The following is a 25,447-nucleotide window of genomic DNA, read 5'->3' on the forward strand; positions in this document are numbered from 1 at the left end:
GCAGACATACCACATATGGGTGCGCCGGCGGGAGGTGGCGCTACTTGTTCCGGAGCACGCCTTGAGCACTGGTGGCGAGGACGTCTGGACAATATATTTTTTGTGAACAACGCACTAGCGTTGTATGGAACGTTTGTTATAGGCCTGATCCAGAACCGACTGCGATCACCCGTTGAAAAGGGTTTGGGCCACATCATCATCATCATCATCAGTGGCGCCTCCATACCAGCGCACTAGGCCCATACTGCAGCCTCGGCTTGCGGGACCCTGGTCTGGTGGTCCCAAAGATGTTTAGTCCTCCTTCAGCGTCAGTGCACGTTAAAGAGCCCCAGGTGGTCGAAATTTCCGGAGTCCTCCACTACGGCGTCTCTTATAGCCCGAGTCGCTTTGGGACGTTAAACCCCACAAACAAAAACAAACCAACCATCCTCCTTCAGCTTTACTTTTTTTTTTTTTTAATTTTTTTAGGACACTACTTGGTAGATTGATTTCCGGCAGAAGTTCAAGGGTGCAGCTAGCCTTAACGGATTCCCAGACTGCCTGAACCATAGAGTTAATATGGCCTGAACAGCAAATTTTACGCCTTCCTCCATTCCCTTCGAAACGGTTTCAAACCTCCGTAATTATGATCTGGTTAACAAACGATGTCCAAAAGCAATTCAGACTACGAGGAACGCCGCATAATTTTGACCAGTGGAGTTCAAATAGACATCGTGCTCTTTAAAACGCACGAACACTGCACACGAGTGCCTAGTCTCGCAGTAGTTTAAATGTGACCGCCACTATCAGGGGAGAATTCAGACCGCCCGGCTCAATAATCTCAATACCCTCCTCCAGATTACTTTAAATTTCGACCACCTGAAGTTTAATGCGAGTTACGTGCCACAGCTCGAATGATTATGCGAAATGCGGCCAGTCACTGGTGTGACGGAACAGAATATGCTCTTCGTACCTGAACTAGGTAGTTTCAGGTACAACAAGCAATCAATTTGCTTCTGCACTGCAGTGCAAAAGCTAGTCAGTTTGAATCGCGCATGAAATGGCCTGGGTTCTTTCCAGACATGCAGTAGTAGTGATGAACCATTAATTTCTACCAGTTCCTAAATGTTTATTTTAGTACACAACTGCTTTTGCAGTTCACCTCCACTGAAGCACAGCTCCCGTATCCGGGCTCAATCCTGCAACTGTTACTTGAGCTGAAGAGCACAACACTCAGTGGCATTGCAGGGTCGCACTGGTACTGAACTACCGAAGGAAAACCACAACTACAAACAATAATTTATTCTCAGACAAGGTGCGCAACAGGACAGCAGCAGTAGCAGCAGGAGTGCCTGGTGCCAACGTTGTATTGTTCACTTCGGTCCCTTCACTCCACCAAACATGATTTCGTCCACCAAGAGTAAATTGCTTGCGATGACAGTGCTGCAAAGAAGACAGAGGCAGTAGTGAAGTACATTACACAGTACTGATGAATAAATCAGCCAAAATGTGAAAAATTTCAATTTGGATGACAAGCCCAAAAAAGGAGCAGAGAAGGGGAGTATTAATTACGTCTAGCAAAGCATAGCCATCTGCTAATAGTCAAATTACAACGCACACATTTCTAATGTGCCAGCAATTTCCAGTAACTCCAGGTTGTTAATTATGATGGAAATGCTAGAGGCTTAAGGAATAATAATAGTAAGAAAGTCAGCTGCCTTTAAAGGGCCCCTGAAAAGCACACTACGAAAACTACAAAATGGGCACGAGCGGTAGGTAACCCATCACCTATCAATCGTCACCACAATGCAAAAATTTTTAAGCTACCTTTACTGGCCCTAAAGATATGGGCAACTGAAAATGGTGCTACACCTCTCCCCCTCAACCACTCAGTCCATGTCGGCGTGAAAGAAAAAAAGAAGCAAACAAGTTGCGACAGTGCCCCAACCACACCCCGTTCCGCCCGCCCAATGAGAGAGAGTGCCCAGCAAGCCCATGCGAAGTCGCATGGGAGGCAAGTAGTACTTCGGGGCCCTTTAATATGAGCATGACGCAGCTGCAAAATCTCCCCAGCTCATCAAATGTACTGTTAAACAAAAGTGCCCAAAATGTATGGCTATATAGCAGTGTACAGGCCTTGCTGGAAACTTATGCAAGAAATTATTTACATAATCGTATGTAATGGCAACGCTGCACATAAGTTACGAGAGATGCTGCACTATGGATCGATTTTCACATGGGCCTCTTCAATTTGCCCACAGACTGCACAGAACATAGCCACATTTCCACTTATTTAAGACCCGCCTTTAAGAGTATGATGTGACAGCATTAATGGCTCCGTCTGCACCCTTTCTTGCAGATCTGATTCACAAATCCCTTCATTCGTGCATCTATTACTGCACATATATTCATTCACGCCTCTCAAACTGCCCAAAGACCCCTCGACATATTGTTACGACGAAGAGGCCCCACTTTAGCCAGACCATATGGACGTGTCTGCATGGTCCAGGACAACTGTTTTACTCATTGCTCAAGGGTCCTAAAAAGTTTCCATCACATCTTGGCATTTCAAATGAGAAGTCAGAGTTGGCAGCTCCTGCCATATTATGAAGTCTAGTGAGGTCACACAACTCACTGAACAGTCAATACCAAGCCCTGCCAACTACCAGCATGGCCAGAGCCATGCCCGTGAATTTTTGCCCACGATGGCAACAGTGCTGAAATTTCTACGCAACTGGGCTTTCTATCACGTTAAAGCCTTTTAAACTATCCCCCAAAGCACCTTCAGAATACAGTCCAGCCATTCTGCAACAGCAACAACAACTCTGCACAAAACTCATTCACAAAACTCATTCACAAAACAAAGAAAAAACTAGTACTATGCTTAAATAGTAGGCTATGCCAGTTTATTATGCGTGCAAAGTTGCACCCAGACTCCCTCAACAAGGTGGAAAAACACACATATATATGGATTTGTGCTCTCCATGGGTATGACCGCATTGCCAGCGACATCTAGTCCACACACCATTAAAAAAATGCCTCTCCCGATCAAGAAAAGCATCAAGCATGCAGGCTTCGCTGCTGGAAAGGTTGCAATGGTCACCTCAACAGAGTTGGAGCGGCTAGAAGAGACTGCATTTGTGTTAGTGCGTGTCAGGAGCTGCGCGGCGTTGACTAGAGACTGCCAGAACTGAATGGCTTTGTTATAGTATTGTCCATCAGGAATTAAAAAATGACGCCACAGTCTCAAATAAGTGCAACATGACTGAAAAATGATGACGAGGACATCAACAAGCAGTCCAAGAAAAAGGAGGCAAGCCTGCAGTATGTGCTTGATGCACTGGCCTTGTCCAACTGCTCCTTGGCACTTAACAACGATGTGGTCACAAAAAGCCTGCTCAGCTGAAAGATCAGAAATGTGAAGCTGCTGCAAAGCCAGAACCAGGAGACGACATTTTCAAATAAAGTAACATTTCTGCAAGGGCAGGTTAGCACTTATTAATCTGTACAGTTCCATTTTTGTACTAAAGGAAATGAAAAATTTAGTCATTCCTGGTAATTTCATTATTTTGGAGCTTAGCTGTAATTTAAGGGGAGATGCTACTCGAAGACACTTTTTCTTTAATATTTGACTTAGAGCTATGAAACTCTGGTTAATAATTCAGTTTTTTATGCTGATTTCAAATCTCCAATTAGGTTTATTGTAAGTTGCATAGTTTTTGTTCTGTTTAGTGACAGTGTGTAAAATATACACTCTTTTGCCCCCCTTCTTTGTCATACTAAACTACCATAAACATACATCGTTGATGGCTCATTTTGATCCATATAAACTGTAGAGTGCCAAAAACTAATAATAAAGTACATATTAAGTATGCTAATGACATGAAAAATTTGAACCTGGCAAGTCTACATTGTCAAGACACCACCATGTGGTAATTATTTTTTTTTTGTAAATATTTGATCAGTATTTATTTTTGAAAGAGATAATGGCACTCCTCATGCCTCAGAGAAAATGTGTGCAAAATTTCATTCAGATATGAGCATCAGAAGTACCAAAAACATGAAGGGCAAATACTGAAAATTGCCCAAAACTGCATTTTGAGAAAAATGCATTTGAAGTTAAAATTGCATGTTTATTTAAAAAAGAGAGCTTCAATTCCGATCAAACTTTGGAACAAAAGAAGAAAATTGTCCATAGAGCAGCCACTGGCACTAGAAACTTCCTGCAGCATATGTCGCTCCCTTGTGACCCTAGCGAGTGGACTCCGACATGCGCTTTTTTTCTTCAGTGTGCGGCGATTTGCGTTCGCTTCCGCAGTCAGCTTCAAGGACATTTGTTTCTGCATTGTTATTTCTCTGGATGTGCCAAGCTATGATGCATTGGCTTGTGGAGTCCAATAATTGAGGAAAATCGCACTAGCTGCTCATATCCAATTCCTATAAAACAGGCCGCCACGGCAGCTTTGACGTTGACGGCGAAGCTTTCATCCGAGCTCCCGCTGTCAATCTCTGCTCGCATCCCTGCACGCCATAACTCGCCGCAATCAGTATGTTGTGGAAAGTACACATTGCGGGCAGGCAGAGTTCTCACAGAGTAGTTCAAGAAACGAAGCGAGTCTGCGCTTTGCGGCCGGTTCCCGAATAATGGAAGTCCTGAACGCTGGCTTGGGCAAATCGCGCCACCCACAAGAACGTTCACCGCTGCCAAGTCAGTAACTACAGATGACGCCTCATCGCAGGCTATTTCCTCACCTTAGAAATGCCCAATCTTTTTTTCCGAGGCACTCACACAATCTAACGCCGCTTCAAATTCCTCGGAGGCATCTGAAACGCTGGAGGGATCGGCATCGGTTCCACTAGGCCTAACTGCCACAGGTCGAGTTGTCACTGGACGAGCCTTCTCTTTCGATTTTCGCCAACGTCCTCTATATTTGTGAACAGAACGGTATTTCACTCCTCGGTGACTGCGCTGGTTCAATTGTGCTTCATCCATGACGAAGATAAAGTTGCCGAACGATCGTCACTCGGAAACGCACCTCGACGTAGCATGGAGCCAGCAAGTGGGCTTCGCCGCATGCGCGCGCGCGGCGGCCAATGGCGAGGCTCGATTCGTACCACGTGATTTAAAAACCAGTCGCAGCGCTTGAAAAACGCGACGTAGGCATGCTTTTTTTTATTATTGCTTGCGTTTTAGACGCCGGGCAACTGTGGTGATTGGGAGAATGCGGCTTGGCTGATCTCCTCACGTGATCCGCAACGGCGATCAACTGCGCTATGCCGACCGCGGGACGCTCGAAGATAGCATACTTTCGGTCATTTAACTGCCACCGTGCGCTCTTTAAACGTAATTTCAGCCCATTTCCTGTTTAAACTCAGCTTTGATTTTTATTTTCATGAAAGTAGAGATACTAAACTTGACAAAACAAGTAAAAGCAAAAAATCAGTCATTTTCGAAAAAACCCGCGTTTTTCGACCCGCATCTCCCCTTAAATATTTTTTTATGGTCCACCAAAGTTCAAATTAACGAGCCTTTACTGTAGATGCTTCCACCAAGCACTGCAATGCTACCTGTGAAGAATGAATGCACAGAAAGCATTTCTGGAACCAAGCAAGGCAACAAAGTAAAAATGCTAAAAATCTCTACTGCACCCACCAGGAATTGAGGAGCTGTCTCTTGACACAGTAATTGTCGAATATGCCCTCGATGGCTGGAATCAAAGCTTCACCTGGGGAAAAAAAAAAGCTCAATATAATGTTAACACACACACAAAGCCATAATGTGACAAAACTTCACAACTGCTTTGCTAACAGGTAAATGAAGATGCACGCTGATGCATCACGAGAGTGCAGAGGCTAATTTAGGACAGACAAGCCACATCACGTTGGATGAAAGGAAAGGATATACAGCAATACCTCGATAATTCGAACTCTTAATTCGAAATCCCGGATAATTCGAAGGTTTTCTGCGGTCCCGTATTTTCCAATGTAAATTTGGCCGGATAATTCGAACAGGCAGCCTGCGCCAGCCCGGTTAATTCGAAAATTTGGACTGCTATGCGGCAATGCCTGATCCATGTTTCGCCGCAAACCCGGCGAAACGATGGCCCTACGGAGCCGCGAGGCAAAGCCACATAGTAATGGTGATGATTTATAGGCGAAGCGCCCCAGCCAGAGCACTCTCTGCACAAAAATCGGTCCACAGTGCGCCTCGCGCACCGCCGAAACACGCGCCTGCAGAGGAGAAGACGTGCTTCACTGCAACACGGCGGGCATACCGGTTTTTATCACGTGACCTCGCCCTCACTCCATCCCTTGGTGTGCTTCGCTCACTCTTCCCCCGTGCCTCCGACGCTGCAAGTACGCCACCACCACCGCCGCGCCGGTCTCTCCTGCGCCATTTCTTTGTGTTGTGCGCTGTGGTTAGGGGTCGGCTACTGTGCCGTTTTTTTTTGGGCGGGACTGCGCAGAAGTGCTAGCTTTGTGATCGTAGCAGTGCAGAAATGCCAAAGTATAAGACTTTAACGCTGCAGCAGAAGTTCTGCTTGATCCAGGAAGCAGGCAAGAGCGCTTGTTCGAAGACCGAGTAGGCCAAAGGGCATGGCGTGCCCCTCTTGACGTTGTCCACAATATTGAGCAACAAGTCAAAAATACTAGAGGCTTACGGCAAGACCTATTCTTCGAAGCGGTCACAAGTGCGGGCTCCCACGTATCAAGATGTGGAAGCTGCTCTGCTTCGCTGGCTGCAGAAAGCAAACGCTGCCCACCTTCCCGTCAATGGAACGCTACTGCGGGAGAAGGCCAACGACCTAGCTCTACAACTTGGGCACGAGGAATTTAAGTGCAGCAATGGATGGTTTTGCTGTTTTAAAGAACGCAATAATTTAACCTTTCTCACCGTCTGTGGTGAGAGCGGCAGCACTAACGAGAGCGTTGTCGAGGATAGGAGAAACCACACATTGGCGCCGCTGCTTAGCGAGTACGGTGCAGACGACGTTTACAACCTTGACGAGGCTGCACTTTTTTATAAGATGCTGCCAACAAAAACATTCGCAGTGAAGAACACCGCCATCAAGGGTAGGAAACAGGCCAAGGACAGGATTACTGTGCTGTTCGGCGCAAACATGTGCGGTAAACACAAGCTGCCGCTACTGGTCGTCGGGAAGACGGGGAAGCCTCGCTGCTTCAAAAATGCGTGGCTGCCGCCAAAGGATGAACTCGTCTACAGGCACAATAAGAAAGCCTGGATGACAGGTGCAATATTTGAAGAGTACGTGCGGCAACTTGACCGCAAGTTCGCGGCCACGGGCAGGAATGTCCTATTTGTCGTCGACAACTGCCCGGCACATGGCAACATTCCACATCTCCAGGCCATCAGGATGGTATTTTTACCTCCGAACACCACTTCGATCTCACAGCCAATGGACCAAGGCGTCATTCACTACACTAGGAAGATTTATCGGTACCACCTGCTCAAGCGCATGCTCCTTTGCTACGACAATGGCAAGGAGTACTCCATCGACCTCCTCGGAGCCATATGCCTCATGGTGTACGCTTGGAAACAAGTGGAGCCCACATTGATCAGGCGGTGTTTTGAACACGCTGGTTTTTCCAGTGAAAGCACTGTTGATGCCGATGCAGACCACCCATGTACTACTATTCTTGACGAAGAAGGAGCAGAGTATTGCGACCGCATCAATGCGCTCTGCGCAGAGGATGAGTCCAACGCAGTCGGCTTCGCCGAGTATATCAACATTGAGAGCGAAGAGCACACTGGCTACTCTGACTTGGAGAGTGAGATCACTGCTGGTACGAACATGCGCGATGACAGCGACGATAGCGACGAGCCTCCCCGAGCACCTGCTCTTGGTGAAGTTATCGGATCGCTGAACGTTATCCGCAGTTTTGTTCAGTGCCGCGGTGGAAGTTCAGAGATGTTTCGTCTATTTGACCAACTCGAGAGCATGACCTTAGGAGCCGCAAACTACCGGACGCGGCAAACCAGCATCTCTGATTACTTTCAGTAGTAATTCAAAATATGCCAAATAAAGGTAACACGTTCCTGCAACGTGTTACCTTTTTTTTGCCTAAGTCTTATTTCTTGGTATGTTCGGTTAATTCGAAAACCCGCTTAATTCGAAGATTTCCCGCGGTCCCGATGACTTCGAATTAACGAGGTTGTACTGTAACATATGAAACGCTTTGGATGGACGCAAGAGGAAAAGCATCTATGATTCTCATAGGTTGCGACATCCACGGGATATTCAAAGGTTGCCAAAAGTCACAGCAAAAAAGGTATTGCAAAGTATAATTGCTTATCTGACCTCCTAACGTGGCAATGCAGGAAATTTGGAGCACCAGCTTGTTTAGGGTGCACACTGTTTCACAGGGCATTTGAGGAATTAGTGACCGGTGCACTCAGCAGGCGTGACTGACGAATATGTGGCAGTACAGGAGAAGATCTTTCTGCTGAAATCTCCAAATTTACAACCACCCATAGAGGAAACAAATGCAAAGTTCGAGTGGGACTGAAACCTGGGCATTTGCTACTCACGTGCAGGTGTCTTTTTTTTTTTTTGCTTCTGTGCCACGAAAATGCTTCTTTAAGTGTCCAAGCTTCATTATGACCTCTAATATATGCAAGGTTGGTTGAGCCATGCTCACATGGCAGAGTTATTCAGCTGCTATAAAATTCAAAGAAGCTGTGCTGCTGCCACATCGGAAACTTGATCGTTGCCTAAAGATTTCAACATCTCACACCAAGGTTCTTCTGTATCGGTGCCAATGATGGCATCACACTTGCTGCAGTGTTTGAACCCTTATCTGCCCCTTTTCAGAAAAAATAGTTCTACATTCTGAAGTCCCATAGCTGTTCAGCAATCATACTGCCCCGATTTTATTCCCTAGTGCGTTGCTATGAGTGCTCAGGGTCACCACATGAAGGCCTTCAACATCTCAACAGAGGGCCAATGAAACCACCTGTGTAGCGGAGCTCAAACTCCTTTGAGGCGATAGACTATCGCACTGAGGGCTTTTCAAAATGCCCGTGTGACTGAGGTATTAGCATCTAATCTCAAATTGCACGTCAAGGTTTTATGTCCTTTTTATTGGCAAGACCTTTACCACCGGGGCTGCCCGTACTGTCAATGGCATCAGGCAAGAAAGCGAGGAATTGCAAGATGGTACGGAAGAGTGCTGTTTCTCATGCCTTACCAGGACATAAGCACTTGGGGGAGGCAGGACACCAAGTTTACCCACACCGAAGGCTAACCAAGAACTCTGCCTTGTGAATGTGAGCAGTGCCCACCTGTGCGCAGGTTGAGGCCGATGGGCTGCTGTGCCTTCTGTTGCTCCCGCTGCAGCCGCACAAGCACATCCTGAGGGTCCAGGCCACTGTTGGATGCCAGGATCTTGACGATGACAAGCAGAGCGTCGGCATACGCCTGCACCCCCAGCTGCGCCTTGCCCTCCACCGAGGGGCGCAGCGCTGTCAGGGCCGCGTGTGCAGCCAGCTCAAAGGCACCCGCGCCCGGAACCACGCACCCTGTGCACAGAAACGACGCGAAACCGGTTCAGCAACCGCAAAGCATGAGACAACAAAAACATGCTAGATTATTGCAATGCTATGAGCCTCGGGGCACTGCAGATGAAGTTATGTGATGCTAGGAAGATAGTGTAAGACAACTCATACCAGACCCCTACTACAGTCAAGCTCCCCTACAGAGAGACTAATTCATGGCTTGTGTGAAAAAAAATTCAGATTTGACCAATCAGTTGTAGGATTATACAACACAACCTCAACAATACGAATCTCAAAGGGCCGTGAAAAATATTCTTATGACCCTAAATTCACATTACTCAAAACGAACAACACCCAAATGCAAAAGCATCGGATATGCATTCACATGTAGGTCAGTTTATGGACAACTGGATTACGGTTCACTCTAGTGCAATATCCCAGGTGGCACTTTTCATAGTGCTGAAGAACCGGTTGGCTGTGTAACAACCATTCTTGCTTACTAGTTTGGAAAACCAAACTACTGGTAAAGAAATATCTCCGCAATATTGCTGGTGCCCCCCAGTTTTAGAATAAAAAAATCACCAGAGTCCAAAATGTCGGCTGTGAATGTGCACACTCCTAGGTGTCTGGCCGCTCCTCAACAAACCCTTGAAACAAAGTTCAAGTCTGAATTATATAGTAAGAGGGCAAAAAATCAGCTGGCTACTCCTGGCGATCATGCGCCATCCCTCACTGTTCGCAGTACGTAATGTGGCACTTAGTATATTGGAGTCCATACACAAATCACTACACCTGTAATGCGTGGGCAACTTTTGGTGCTGGAGCGTGTAGTTGTGACGTGCATTCTATATCATCCCAAATTCTGTGCGTTGTAGACAACGCGCTCCGACCTGCAAACTTTGCAAATTCGTAGCAACTTAGATTACATGCGTTACATTACATGCTGGCAGGGAACTGGGAAACACTCACTGCAGCCAATGTTTTCCTGCAAAGTCACTTGTTATCGTTCAGTTTGATTGTGCAACTTTTTCAGTGTGGCCAGTCTGGCATCAAATTACAGATGTTAACCATCTCCTGCCAACCATACTGAGTAACACTGAGAAGAAGGAACAGTTATTATAATTCCCTTCCACTTAGGAACAGGCTCTGGACAGGACCTGTGGAGAATGCACAAGTGCCATGCTGTTCCCAACAAGAGTAACGTTTTAAGAAAGACTGGGGAAGTGAAGTGGCCTGGCTTATGGAGGCGAACTCAAGGGGCAAAGCTACAGGTCATGTGCACTGCCGTGGTTGCTTCGCATCAGTTGCCCAGATTGTTCTCAATTTCCATAGGATCCTAAAAACTACGCATCTTTAAGCCGCAGCGGACAAAATAAAAACACACAAGAGTAGTGTCTAGCTCTCAAATCCAGACAGCCCAGCTCCACCGCATATAGTGGAACATGCACTGTGGTTTTGTTTTCACGCCTTCGCAGTTTGAGACTATGTTTTGGTGGTTGTTGAGGCCCATCAAGGGGCTTGCTACCCTGCAAAACAAATACAGCAGAACCTCGTCGGTATGTTCCTGGTTCATACAATTTCCTGTTTCGTAACCTCAAAATCACAGGCAGTAAAACACCTCCCACAGTTACATTATTTTCCAACCAGGCGTTCCCACATAACCCACATAACATTATTTCCAAGTCGCTATGGTCGAAATTTCATCAAATTGAGGTAGTATAATAGGTTTTGTGATCAGCCGGACATGTGCTTACGAGCGGTCACGACACGCAAAAATGATCAGTGATGCTCACCCACCACAGCTGCTTTCCTGCAGTGCCTAGGTGGAAAAAGGTGAAGCATCAAAGAAAGCTAACATACGAGACGCCCGTTTACGTGGAACCATGACTTCACGAGAAGGAACGCGGTGACTTCTTTGTGGTGCCTTAGGGGCATAGGAGGGAACCATTTGATAACTGCAACTATTTGCTTGCATTCGAGAGCGCCAAGTGTGGGGGGACGTGGCATGAGTAAACAATCAGCGCTTTGTCTTCAGGCACCGGGAGGCAACATGAAAGGGATCCCTCTGCCCACAAAATGCTGCTGTCCCAAACAGTTCACACGGTGAAACTGCAGTGCGGATAAAATAGCAAATACATTCAAAAACTACTCTAAATTATGAATATTCCCACCTTCTTTACCTCCTGGAAACGTACCGCTAAGGTGAGTGTACACGCATATTTACTTCCGATTTAAATTGAGAGGCGGCAAGAAAGAAGTCCCATTTGTAAATCAATTTTTTTAGCAAGACATGTACCTTTCACGGAAAAAAAAAAGAAGAAGAAAGCCAGAACGAGCCATAAACTAAACTTTCGCTGAAACGAAAATTGGACGCAGTCGTCCTGCACAACTCCATCTTTACCGTCCTCAATAACGTTCTTGACAGCACGCAGTCCATCGTAGACGGCATCCTTGATCTGGGTCAAGGTGTGCTTGTTGGGTCCCTTGATGAGCACGGTGACAGAGCGGGGGTCCTTGAGCTCCTCCACAAAGGTGAACTTGTTCTCGCCCAACACGTGCTCGTACACGTGGCCCGCAAACCCGAGCACCTCGGGGGTCAGGTCATCCAGAGAGTTCATGGCAGTGCAGCCACACGCCAGCGCTAGCCTGAGATTTAACACAGGAAAAGACATTGGACCACCTCAGCTCGCAGCAAACCAAGTGGCACTTGGCACGACTAGTCTTGTGAATTACCGCGAGAATATGGACTCTTCCCAAGAATAATACTAGTAAACTCTTACAGACATGAAACTGCACACCTCAAAGTATCGATCAAAAAGATTTTCAGACCACACAAAATACTAGCCCAGACAGTGCATATGTCCTGCTTGAATAAAAGCATTCTTGTATCAAAAATTTATCTAAAAAATTGAGCAAGCAAATAAAAAAAAAAAAAAAAAAAAACTGTGCATCAAATATTTGAAATTTCGAATACAAAGAGAATATGTTTGTTATTAAAAAAAATAATATGTATTGGGAATTTTCTGAATATCCACAAAATTAAAGAATACGTAAAATATCCCACTTTACTGTAGTTTAACCGCAATGCTCGACTGCATAGATTGGGCAGTGAAGCATCCTCAAAATGCTGCTGGGACATTTTATGAAGACGAACAATCTCAACAGTGTGCGCAAAGCAAATCACCTGATGAAACCGGGAAGAAACACCGTTCTCAACTTCGATTTCATCTCAAATGCAGAGAACCATCATGTAGGTGTCTGTTAAATAAAGTTATTGCGATGCAAAAGGTACTGGTGTTCTTTTTTTCAGGCCCATTAAAAAATTAAGGCCGAATTAACAAGCGCTTACTGCAATTAGCATCGATACGACAGCCCCACCCGAATTCAGTCAGGTCCTTCCTAAATGAAAATCCAATGTACGGAATCCTGTATAATATATATGAGCGGGATTCCTCACTAGGGTATATGTTTCTAGTTTAATTTTGTTTGCAATACTATTACGTGAATTCCGAAATAAACAAGACAGTGTTTGCTCACTTTTAATTTTCCATTTTTTTTCTTCAGTGACCAGATATTCATTATCAAAGGCATTTTTTTTTTTCGAGATTCGTAATAGAAAATTTCAATATGTGTTCATTGAAACCGACAAACGAACAGCAAGCAAGTTTTGTTGCGCTTTACTTATAAACGCCGCCAATATAGCTCCTATCAAATTGTAGCGCTTGCATGCCAAGGATGATACATTTTTTAAAATCCTGCACATACATTATCGTACATGTCAAAGGAAGAAACAGCAGCAAAGAAATGATAGCTGGAGCTTGACAACTCAGTTTTCATGTGGTACTGAGTCAAAAAGTGGCATCAGCTATGAGGTAGGCCGTAGTGAAGTGCTCCAGAAATTTAACGAATACAGTAGAACCCCATTGTTACGCTCCTCACTGCTGCGTTTTCCCGGCTGTTACGTTGCTTTCATCCGGTCCCGGCATTACTCCCGGCATTATTCCCGGCATTATTCCCGTGGGATCCAATGTATTAGGATCCTCGTTGTTACGTTGTAGCTGTGAAAACGTTCCCGCATGATACGTCGCAACTGGTCACTGCGAACCTGCCTGAGGCAACGCGCGCCGACCACCATTTTGACTTTTGAAGAGTCTTGGCTAGGCTTGGCTATGGAACTAACTTCAAGAAGCAATCAAGAGCTCACTGAGGCGATGGATGCGCTGGGTGCCACGAGACTCACATACGACGACTATGTCACAGTGGATGCTGCCGCCAGAGTATCGGTGATATTGTTGCGAAATCGGTCGCGAGTGAAGCCGCAGATTGTGATGACGAGCTCGAGCCACATGATTCCGAGGATTTGTCAGATCCGAGCTTTGGAGAAGCGGTCGCGGCTCTGGACCTCCTCCGTAGGTATGTCGCACCTCAAAGCGACGCGGACAGCAATGCGGGTTTCCAGGCTATTGAGAAGCGCCTGGTGTTTTCTAGCGAGCGAAAGGAATGGCAGTCCATTACTCTTGATTTTTTTAAGTCCTAACTTAACTTTGCGGAAATAAATTGTTTGAAGTGTAATCTGCACCATTCTCGTTCCTTTTCGGAGCCTTCCTCACTGTTGCGTTTTCCCGGCTGTTATGTTTATTTTTTTCTCGGACCGGTGAAAAACGTATGAACGGGGTTCTACTGTACCTGGGATTCTTTGACGTACGCTGACAATCGCACACTACACAAGCACCTTCAGCTTCGCCTTCATCGAAGAGCAGCCATAGCTTCCGTGATCAAACCCATGTCTTCCAGCTAGCAGTCAAGAGCCCTATCCGCAGGGGCACCGCTGAAGGGCACAACACCGTTTCTCTATTTCCTTTAAGTTTTGAACAAATATTAACACAGTAGCAGCTGAATACCAGTATATTTTATTTCGATGCTTTTGGTGTGTGTGAATGATCTGTTTAGACGTTCGGGCCAAGTCATAGCTAGCATGCAATGAAATTCTGTTTGTTGGGTCTCAGGCAGAAACAACAAAGCTACTACGTTCAACCGTTTTGCATGTCAACTTCTCTCTGAAATAAGGAAATAACAATTTGGATTGCTTTTAGTTGCGAGTGCAGAAAGACCGAGAGAGAGAAGGGGGGGGGGGCAACGTAAGTTTCTGCCTTTTTATTTTGCACTGTCTGCACTCATGGATTATCAAATCGCCCAAGCATCTGTTACCATCGGACTTACACTATCGTCAAGGAACGCCAAACGAAAGCCAAAGGCGAACCACTGATGGCCGAAAACACACGTTTTCGCTTTCTTTGACTGTCTTGGCCGCCATGCGATTTAGTGTTGACCTATATTAGGGGTAAAATTCTTTCTGAAGAAGTTTCAATTTCTAAGGAGGTTTCGAGAATTAGAGGTTGACTTATAATCAGTAATAAACGGTACGTAAGAGTGGTGCAGCTGGACAGAGATGCTGTGTTGCCGCAGTGGTGCGGTCACGTCGATATATTTGGGCTCAACATTCTTTTAGGCCAGTGAGGGCTGCGAGCTAGGGGGGGGGGGGGGGGGGGGGGGGCGATTTATATTACAATATGCGGTAGCTCCCGGCACAGCTTCTGCTCTAGAGAGTAATGCGAGCAAGAAACGCACCGCTCCATGTTCCTCCGCTTGGCACGCCTCAAGGCCACAATTCCTTCCTTGGCCAGAAGGTCCAGGGACATTGGGTCGATGCCCTGGAAAGCACAGTCAAGAAAGTTAATATTGTACAAATTCATGCTATTTGTCTTATGAGCCTCCCACCACATTGGCAAATAAATGCTTTGGCTATGGCCTGGCCTAAGTGCAATGCAGACAGCACATCTTGCATGACATCACAAGTGTTGAGAAAGGGCAAGCCCTGACCTGTTGATTGATGACGACGAAGTTCTTGTCTGGGGTGTCGCACACCTTGCGTTTGAGCTCAATGATCTTGTGCACTCTGTTCTCAATGAACTGGCGCTCTGCCTTGACCAGCTTTTCACGCTCGTCCGCGGACTTGTAGAAGAAACCAGCGTTCACTTCCCTGCAGACAAATGAAGAAGGCGGCAACAACCCTATGAATTCTTTGTGAACAGAGCAGAAGAAATAAGACTGCACATGCCTTTAAGCTGCTCCATTTGGTGCAGTAATGTTGAAAATGATGAAGCACAGCTAGACGTTGAAGCTAGGTAATGGCTTCACGTGTTTTTGTCTATTACACGCAAGTCCTTTACATATCTGGACTTCATTCCATGATGCATGAGCCTAATCACCAATGATATAAGCAGAAAACATGCAGCTGGCAACATAATGCAGGAAATGCTGTGAACACACAATTACAAGCACAGCAATTGTTAACATTACTCTATTTACACCTTGTAAATACTCACCACGGTAAAAACCCGCATAAAATACGAACCCACAATTATAGGAGGCGTAACTTCAGGATAGCAAAAACGTGAAAAGAAGTTTTCATCCACGCAAATGTGAGCGAGGCAAAGATCAACAGATGTATTTATTTGCACTACATTTTGCGGACCCCCGTGTGTTTGCGTCCAATGCCACCTTGCATCAAATATCGAATCGTGCTGCGAACCTTCATGTGTAGGTGCTGGTTCGCTCCCCTTCTCCCGCCGGCACACACTCATGCGCACCATAAGGAGCAGAGCAGCTCATTCAGTTGCACAAAACACAATAACTCCTTATAAAATTTGGAAACAGCTTCTTGATTAACTGGAGCCGATTCAATTAAATGCGAACCACAGTAGTGACAAAATGTAGCTCTCGCACCAGCATGACCACGACTAGGCCTACTCACTACGCTCGGCAATGCACAGCAAACACACAGAGGAACAAGCAGTCGAAGTCACGAAAAAAAAAAAAGCACTCCGGCGGCAAGCAGCAACGGCAATGACATTGTCCCGGAAACGGAAGCTGCTAGGCAAATAATACAGCCTCGATCCAGTGTCAGTTTAGCTGAGGAGCGGCACGCAAGGCCGGCACCGATTTCAAGGCTATCGAAGGAAAAATTAAACAAACAAGATGGCGGCAACACCACACAAAATGTGTGGCAGTTGGCCCGGCTGACACTTGAAATGTCCAAAAAATCAAATAGCCCTCCTCAGGTGTCCGAAATTTTGAGCAGCGTAATACATTCACCTTATAAGGTATGTCCTGGGGCCAAGAAAAAGTTAGAATAAATAAACAATAAATAGATAAAAAGGCACAGTCTGGGAAGTAACCGCAGAAAGGAACATGATCACAGACTCCCCAATAAACATAGTCTGCAGTCCCAGATAAAATATTGAAAACTACAGTGGACTCCCTTTAATCAAAACTCGACGGGGACAAGGAAATCTGTTTCGTTTATTGGCAGTTTTGTTTTGAAGAGTCGTGACCCTTCAAAGCTTGTTAAAAAGCGCCATTTCCTCCACGTTGAAGACGCAGCTCGGCTTGTAATTTGCAAGGACATCTTGAAGCTTCTGCTGCTGCCAGCCAGAGCAAACATCATTATCTACCATCGCACTTTCACCTGCTACTGTGCGAAAAACAAGGCCGTGGCGCTTTTTGAAACGAACCAGCCATCGCTGAATTTAAAATCTTCAATTTTGATCTGTAGTGCAATGTCTCTCGCCTTCTCCTCTAAAATAGGCCCGGTCACTGGAAGATTGGAACTTCGAGCATGCTTGAACCACAGGAAAAGTGCTTTCTCAAGGTCCTCATGTTCGGCCAGATGCATCCTTTTCCTATCATGGGCGAAAGCGCAGCTGTTATATGCTTTTTAAATCTTGTCACGATCCTTCAGAATCCCTGAAAGCGTGCACTTTAGGATGCCATGCCTTTTCGCGATAGCCGTTTCCGACTCCTTGGCACATCATCAAAAACTTTCATCTTGGCTTTTAAGGGGAGACACCTCTCTTAGAACATCTTTTTTTTTTTATTTATGGACTGATTTGGATTAAACTTGCATCACTTATGTATTTTGACATGCTGATTTTAAATATATAATTGTCTCTTTTGTAGAGTGCATAGTTTTAAGAATTTTGCCTAATTAATGTTCTTTAGCTGTGTAAATGTTGCCTCATCATAATTGCATATATTTCAGTCTTATTGGACTCTTCAAGAAATGATACCAATAGCACAAATAGTTCAAGAGATATCGCTCCTCCAAAACTGCAGCAGCCCTCAAAAATGCTGTTTCGAGAAAACAAGGAAAAGCATGCCAGAACATGTAGATTTAAATTATGGCAAGTTTTGACATATCAATGTGATCAGAAATGGTTGGAAAGTAGATTAAAGTAAAAGTTAATGTTCTATACCAATTTGAGCCAAAGTTACACCATAAAAGAAAAAAATGGACTCAAAGGAAAGGCCTATTTTGGTGCCAAGACTACCTTTTCAGTACATTTTCCGGTATGGTCATTACAGTTACCTTGGTGTCAAAAGATACACGAGGTTAGGTTTAAAGAAAATAACTAGCAAGAGCAGGGCCAGAAATATTGATCTGGTGACTGTCCAAAATTCAATTTCGAGAAATCGGCAAAAAACGTTTTGGGCATATGTTTGAATTACCAAGGCTAACAGTAACTCAATAAAATTAGTCATGACTGGTTTTTGGTGTGGATGCACCGTTTCCCATGGAGATAATTGTCCCTGCAATTCAAAAGCAAATTTATTTCGAGAAAGTTCGCGATTCTGCATGCCGCGCGCGACGCCGTTTCGCGATCGCCGCTGCGCCACTAACTTTTCTGAGTGCTCGATCTGTCGCGCCCATGAAAACTGCTTAGGTATCACTTTTTCAACTGCATCATCACAATTGCGATGCTTGCAAGCAGCAGGAATCGCCTCGAGGAAATCGTTTGCTCTCCTATCTGTCGCGCCGAGCACCACCGACTATGCGCTTATCAGCCCATCGCGGAGCGTCGGCGCTTCGTCGCTGATAACAGCATGCGGCGTTGCCGCGTCACCAGCGCGCCTGATCTCTACCTTTCTTCGATTTCTCGGCCAGAATGAAGCTCGAACCTAAATTTTCCCCGTTTTACGCCGCAGTCGTGACGGCGAGACGTTGCTAAGCCAGCTAGGCCTATGCGACCTTTTCAAAATGGCGCCAGGCCGCAAGCAGTCGATGCGGGCAGCCAACCAAAAGTGGTCATTTGTGTCACATGCTTTTGGAGCCCAATAGCAGCGCGTGTTTTGCGCAAACTTGTCCCTTTGTTTTCTGCTTCGGATGTTTGCTCACGGACGCCGATTGTGACATAGGAATAGCCTGAATCACCATCTTTCGAATGAGACCAAAATGATGCTGTGGAGCGCGTATTTCTCGATCTGCGCTCGATCAAACCTCAGCGTGATTTGACCTTAATTTAAAGGGTCAAACGTTCAGATTCGCATTTTTGGAACGCTGTAACATGCGAATTAGGAGGCATTTTTCAACCAAAATTTGCAGGTAGTTGCGGAAACATCTCAGGACTGCAAAAATGAAATAAAAAATCCGATTTTTAGACAGATTTTCGGCCGCGAAGAGCCGTGTCCCCCCTTAAAGATAATGCATTATGGGGACGCTTTCTAGCAGCTTCTTCCATACTGCACGCCGGTAAGAAGTCACGAAACACAGCCACGGAACAGAGCAAAATGGCACCCGCACAACAAAAAACAAGCCGTGCAAGGTACTGGATAAGATTGGATTCTGGATATCAATACCAACAAAGACGACTCATGCACAGTTTCGGTTTCGTTTATCCAAGTTGCAATCAAAATGGGGTTTCGATTTTTGAGCGCGACTCTACACTGATTGTATATGAAACCAATGACTTTTTTTGAAATTGTTTCATTTAAAAGGAGTTTTCGTTTATGCGGGTTTCGTTTAGCGCGCGTGTCTAAAGTGTCTAACAGTGTCTAAAGTGGGAGTGCATCCCCTGCAAGCACGTACGTTTTCTCATATTCCAGTGATACGTTGCAGGCCAGCACAAAGGCGTTCTTGACCAGCTTCTTCATGTCAGGGTGGCGGGCGCCATGGTCGAGCACCAGGCCCCGGACCAGCTGGGTGTCCATGTCAGTCTTGTGCTGCATCTCCATGATCTCCACCATGTGCAGGTTGAGTGCTTCCTCCGGCCGCTGGATGGCCAGCACGGCATCCACACACACCTCGGTCAGGTGCTGGGCCAGCTCGGGGCTCACCTTGGTGGCCAGTGCAGTGTGGGCCACCCGCACCAGAAGGTCTCGGTCCACCTCGCTCGGGGTGATCTTGAGCGACTCCAGCACCTCCAGGGACTTCTCCAAGGCCTTCTCAAAGCCATCTGCAAGGATCCGTGGGTGCAGACCCTGCACGGGGAGAAGAGAGCACAAGGGTCTTCACATGCCCTGGTCACCCAACTTAGTGAGCATTAGTGGTGTCATGAATCACCACTAGGTGGCAGAACGTAACTTGCTTTAAATTCTTCGCTCCTGTGCTAATATGCAATACAATGTGGCAAACTGACTACCTTTTTTGGATACTGTGCCACCCTCTATTGATACACCTCACACAGGACAGTCGTCTTGCACACACCAGCAGCATGCATACTGCAGAAAAATTCTGTCTCGTTGCCAAGGGCAGTAAGTGTGTTTGGGGCAGCCTAGCATCATTCCACACTGCAAAAGAAAACTTGACGGGAACAAAAGTCTAAAAGCTCTTTATTAAAGATGCAACTAGACTGAAATTTTGAGGAAATATGCGTTCTGATGCAGATTCTAAATTAGTCTTAATTTTACACAAGAAATTCCTCAAACTCCGTTTTGTGATGAGCTTTTTATATACTTTGCTGCAAACAACTTGCTGAAATGCATGCCATTGGTTTCTCTTGAATTCAAGAAATGAATTAACACTGAAATGGTCATCCTGCTTATCAAAGTTGAGTCTTGAGGTTTTGAAGTTGCCACTTCAAAAATCGAAAAAAAAGTTTGCATGACTGTTCCCGAAGTGGCAGCTTCAACACCACACCACTCAACTGCTGTGACAGGCAAGGTGGTAATTTTGCTCTTATGGCATTCCTTGATGTCAGGAGAAACCAAAAACCAAAAACACTGATATTCCCAATTTCCCTGAAGAAAAAGCATCTTGAGAGCTCGCCAAAAACCTCTCATAGCGTATTGCATAAGTGCTCAAGGTATTGCTTGACATGAAATTAGACAAATTTAGAATCTGCACACAAAAATACACGTCTCTTAAAGATTTCATAATGCCGACAGGTTAATAAAAATTTTGAAGATCCACGTCCTCCTTAACCTCACTATGTCAGCCATAACCATTAAATGTTTTTCACACCTGCCACCATTGCACCGACTGACTGCTTTAATGTCGTTTCCATGTTCAGATCATTTATTCACAAACATTAATGCAATAGTAGTACTATAAGGCCTTTATTCGGACACTAACAATAGCTCCATAACAAATATTCCAGTCTCATAGAGGAAAACAATTAAAACTAATTATATACCGCTATCAAAACTGGTGAAATGATGTCTCTAATCCGATTGCTTCATACTCAGTATCACGTTGCCAGCTGCGTGCGTACATAACCCCTCAGCCATGAATGCAGCAGTGTTTAAAACTAAGCACAGTCCTTAAGGTAACGTCAACTAAATGAATGCAATGTAGAAGTAATAAAATATGTCGAGACACGATGAGCTACAATGAGAGCAACGAACCTCAGAAACGTATAGGTCGGCCTGCTTGAGCAGTTCTCCAATGATGAGCACGGTGGACGTCGTCCCATCACCGGTGATGTCGTTCTGTGCTGTTGAGGCTCGTGCAATGAGGTTTGCTGTGGGAAGTTGAATTTGCTGCAAGAAAATGCAGACATTTTAGAGCATGCAGCTGTCAGCCAACATCTGGGAGATGCACAGTGCCTGACCTGACACCTTCAAATCCCAACACTTTAAACTGTACATGTGCAAAGATACAAATATGAATGCTGCAATAAACTGTGCATTGCACGAAAATAGGAAAAGGAACAGCTTCTCACACACACACAAATGAAGTTGCTTTCCTTTTCCATCACCAGCCACTCCCTTATAGCATTTTTTGACAGAACTGTGCCGGGCGAGGCAGAATAGCATCATGCCGAAGACTGCTCAGGATGCAGCATGTAAGCAGGACAAACGAGCCAGAATCGTGCTTGGCCTGGAGCCCAAGACGAAGTGTGTTAAACCACGCAGGACAAGGATGTGACAACCTGCAATTCAGCTGTTCATCAAGACCTCCGAGATGTGGCCTCCGGAAATGGTGCATCAATGTAAAGTTCGCCAGCACTTCAGCCCCCCCCCCCCCCCCCCCCCCAAAAAAAAAATGCAATGACACGAGGCACACAACAAGCCTGCATCAACGTTCACCGAATCAGGGCATGAGCATCGATTGATCTTTTTCTTCTATAGCTACCTTTCTTTCTTTTTGCACTCAGGAAAGAGAAGTGATCACTAAATCCTAAATAAAACTCCAGTTTTCATAGCTAAGCAGCAAGTAACTGCACTACGGCATGTTTCCCTCACAATGAAGCTTTTAACAAAGCTGGAGCTCAGCCAGTGGCTAAACCAAACTGTTTTTATCAGCCAAAACACAACATACAGCAGCATGAAATTAGCAAAATCGGGATCCGAAAAAGTGCACATCTTCCCATTTGGATCATTGTTTCAACATTCTATTTAGGATCCCTTTCAGTAAAAATCTGCTGTGCTATCAAAAGCATAGCCGATTTTTCTTTTTTAGTGTGAAAGCACCACAAGTGGACATCCAAACGTTAAAGAGACAATTTTGGTAGGCTCTATCCAGGGTTTAATATGGTCAGACAAATGATGCCATGTGAAAGCACCATTTGAATGATCCGCAACTGACACGTTGACTGTGACTTCACAATCTGGGGGTGGGGAATCAGTAGTATATAGTTCAGGGTTTGACGGAATACCGCCTGGCAAGGAGCGAACTTTGCAGAAAAAAAGATATACTCGGCAAAATATTTTTGAAAAAAAAAAAAAAGAATGCGATGTTTCAGGGTCCGTACGGGTCCCTTCATCACATAGAGCGCTACATGAAATGATGGCTGCTTAAATATGGTTAAAATTGCATAGTGTCAGATTGTAGATCTCTGGAAGATTTCCCCGCGTCCTGTTAAGCGCATGCTTCATGCTATGAATATCAAAGACTCTAAAAGAAGCCGCGATGATCAGTTTTTTTCTGTGGTAATGACTGATGCTTCGTCCCAATCGATGGTGTGTCCCGTTGATACACTGTGTTCTGCCAAAGCATTAGATGTGAAGCAGCCGTTCGTGACGTCATTCTGATGATCTCTGAGCCTGCGTCTGAAGTTTTCGGTTTCGCCTATGTAGGCAGCGTCACAGATTCCACACGGTATCTTGTACACCATGCCCGGGTATCTTGAGATATCTAGACGGTCTTTTCTCCGGACCAGCTGTTGCTTCTACTTGCTGGTAGGCACATGAGAGATTTGAACATCATATCCTTTGAGTATGTGTGACAGTGCTTCGCTCATACCGGAAGCATACAGAATGCTCGCTCGCTCGGTTTACGCATTTTTTATTGTTAGCCAGGTCGGGAGGTATGTATACATGTGGAAATCTTCCAGAGATCTACAATCGGACACTATGCAATTTTAACTGTATGTAAACAGCCGTCGCTCCATGCAGCACTCTATGTGATCAAGGGACCCGTACGGGCCCAAAACGTTTCTTCCTTTTTTTTTTCTTTCACAACATTTTGGTGAGTGCATGTTTGTTTCTGCGAATCAGTAGTCACAAGTGAGGCACAAAAAGCCTTGGAAGCTCAGCATGCAGGTAGCTGAACTATGCCGAATGTACAGTTGGTCACTTTTTTTAAATTACTGCGTGAGCATCGACTGACTGGTGCTCCTGGATCAGATGAAGGTGAGGAGAAATCAGGCGGGGGCTGGAGTGAGAACAGCTTGCTATGCAGTTCAGATTAGTGCGAGTCAACCTCTGCCCATACTCAGCTATTATGCATTAGTCCAAAAAGCCTGTGGCCAAGCTTTGTTACAGAAAACTACCTGGTAGAGGACACTTTATATTGCTGCATTATTTTATAGTAAAAGAAATGCCCTCCAGATGCTACCCGCAAATATGATTGGGGCTTAGCGTTGAGAATGGAACATTACGCACTTACTAACAGAAGTAAAAATTACAAAGCAGATTGAATGTGAAGCAAACATTCCAACGACTCAGCCATCGAACTTGTTTTCAGGGTCAGCTTGCACAAAGCTGAACAGTCAAGAAGAAAATACTGACTCCAGCATCGTGATCAGAGAGCACGCTCATTCTTTTTCCCAATCTCCACTCTGCTTCACCTTGGCACCGCTATACTGGGAAGTCTACGCCTGTGTGATAGCTTTAAAAGAAAGTAGCAGACTAAATGTGTGGCAATCATAATAGTGGTAGCTAAATGCAGATAATTTACAGGTGTAGGACATACCATTTCATGCAGCAAGACATTGCCATCCTTTGTGATCTTGATGTCACCAGCACCTGACACAAGCCTGAAAAAAAAAAAAATGCACAGAACACAATGAATCACAAGGCAACAGCCAAGTCTTTTGTAGCGGCCCTTTGGTTACAGAGTCCACATGAGGATGCTCCGGTACTCGGCTATATTCCCCTGACGCAGATGCCATTACAACCATAATGTTGCGATCCCTGCTTTCAGCACATATAGAAAAAGAAAGCCCTTGGTTTATTAGTGCTTTCTTATGCATCTAATCTTTGTTCTTGTGCCTCAATATTTGCCAAAGCTATGGAAGTTTCAAATGCATTTCAAAAGTATCTTTCCAAAATGACTGCCCCGGAGCTCACAGAAAATGATATAGGTAATTGTTTTTTTCACGGCAAGCATTAAGTTTTTACATAATGGACAGTTTGTCTTTTACAGTGGCTGTTGACTATCCTACAGTGCTTAGGCGTTCGTCAGACGCACAGCACAAGGCTTGCGCTTTCGAGGATGTCACAATACAAATCATGCGTTCATAGAAATCGCGTGAAAACGGAATTCGGTACACGAACATTCAAACCGACTAACTTCAGTTTTGAAATGAGCGGTCCGAGCTACGTTCACTGAAAGCTCCTTCCCTGCCATACGTGCATCGCTCTTTGCCATATATGGAATCAATGGGCTTGTGTCAAACATGGGCATAAAAACGCACACAAATATAACAAGAGATAAGATTTATTTTTTTATAGTTAATGAAGGACCATTTGCCAAGAAACATTGCGGGCTATAACCAAGTGAGACGGCCGACGCGATCTTTCTAGATGCGCTCAGCGAGCCGGTGTTCGGCGTCGAGACACCTGATCGAAACACCACTAGTTTAACACCACAGTTTAGCAGCTAAAGCACCCGATCTGAATCAGGAGTGTCACAATGAGAGAAATTTATGAAATGCGAGATTTTATTAACCCAGCGCTCCGAAACAACGCTAGCAGAATAAAAATTTCTTCGGCAACGCTTAGGCTTAGAATGGCACAATGCCTACTCACATTTTCATTGTGCCAGTGGGGCCCAAATTCGAGCGCAGCACATTTTGCAGGCCTTTGGCTGCGTTGATGTTGACTGCGAGCGCCTGGGCGTGCCGGGCGACTTCAGCTTTGGGGTTTAACGTTAACACTGCAGCCATTTCAACAAACTCTGCTCTTCACGTGCTCACACACCAACCTGACTGCAACGCCGCCCGAATGAAACTTGCTGCTGCTGCTGACGATGATGATGATGTGGCCCAAACCCTTTTCAACGGGTGATCGCAGTCGGTTCTGGATCAGGCCTATAACAAACGTTCCATACAACGCTAGTGCGTTGTTCACAAAAAATATATTGTCCAGACGTCCTCGCCACCAGTGCTCAAGGCGTCGTTTCGTTGTTGTTTCCACTGCCTTGTTTTTGCTGCTTGTGTGCACTTGAGC

The 25,447-nt window shown here is 45.4% G+C and overlaps 1 protein-coding gene across 1 annotated transcript; it reads right to left on the reverse strand.

The window, feature by feature from the left end:
- Window positions 1-1,266: 1,266 nt before the first annotated feature.
- CCT6 (chaperonin containing TCP1 subunit 6) lies at window positions 1,267-25,394 on the reverse strand. Its single transcript, XM_084598045.1, has 10 exons — window positions 25,028-25,394; window positions 23,970-24,033; window positions 21,179-21,313; window positions 19,422-19,813; window positions 15,377-15,536; window positions 15,125-15,207; window positions 11,898-12,142; window positions 9,284-9,520; window positions 5,633-5,705; window positions 1,267-1,422 (listed from the first exon to the last, which is right to left on the reverse strand). The coding sequence occupies exons 1-10, from the start codon at window positions 25,162-25,164 to the stop codon at window positions 1,353-1,355; spliced, it is 1,596 nt and encodes a 531-aa protein (XP_084454171.1). The 5' UTR covers window positions 25,165-25,394; the 3' UTR covers window positions 1,267-1,352.
- Between the last annotated feature and the right edge of the window lie 53 nt (window positions 25,395-25,447).

The sequence above is a fragment of the Amblyomma maculatum genome, chromosome 3, assembly GCF_055883805.1.
Source record: "Amblyomma maculatum isolate TAMU_Amacu chromosome 3, ASM5588380v1, whole genome shotgun sequence".
In the NCBI taxonomy this organism is placed as follows: Eukaryota; Metazoa; Arthropoda; class Arachnida; order Ixodida; family Ixodidae; genus Amblyomma; species Amblyomma maculatum.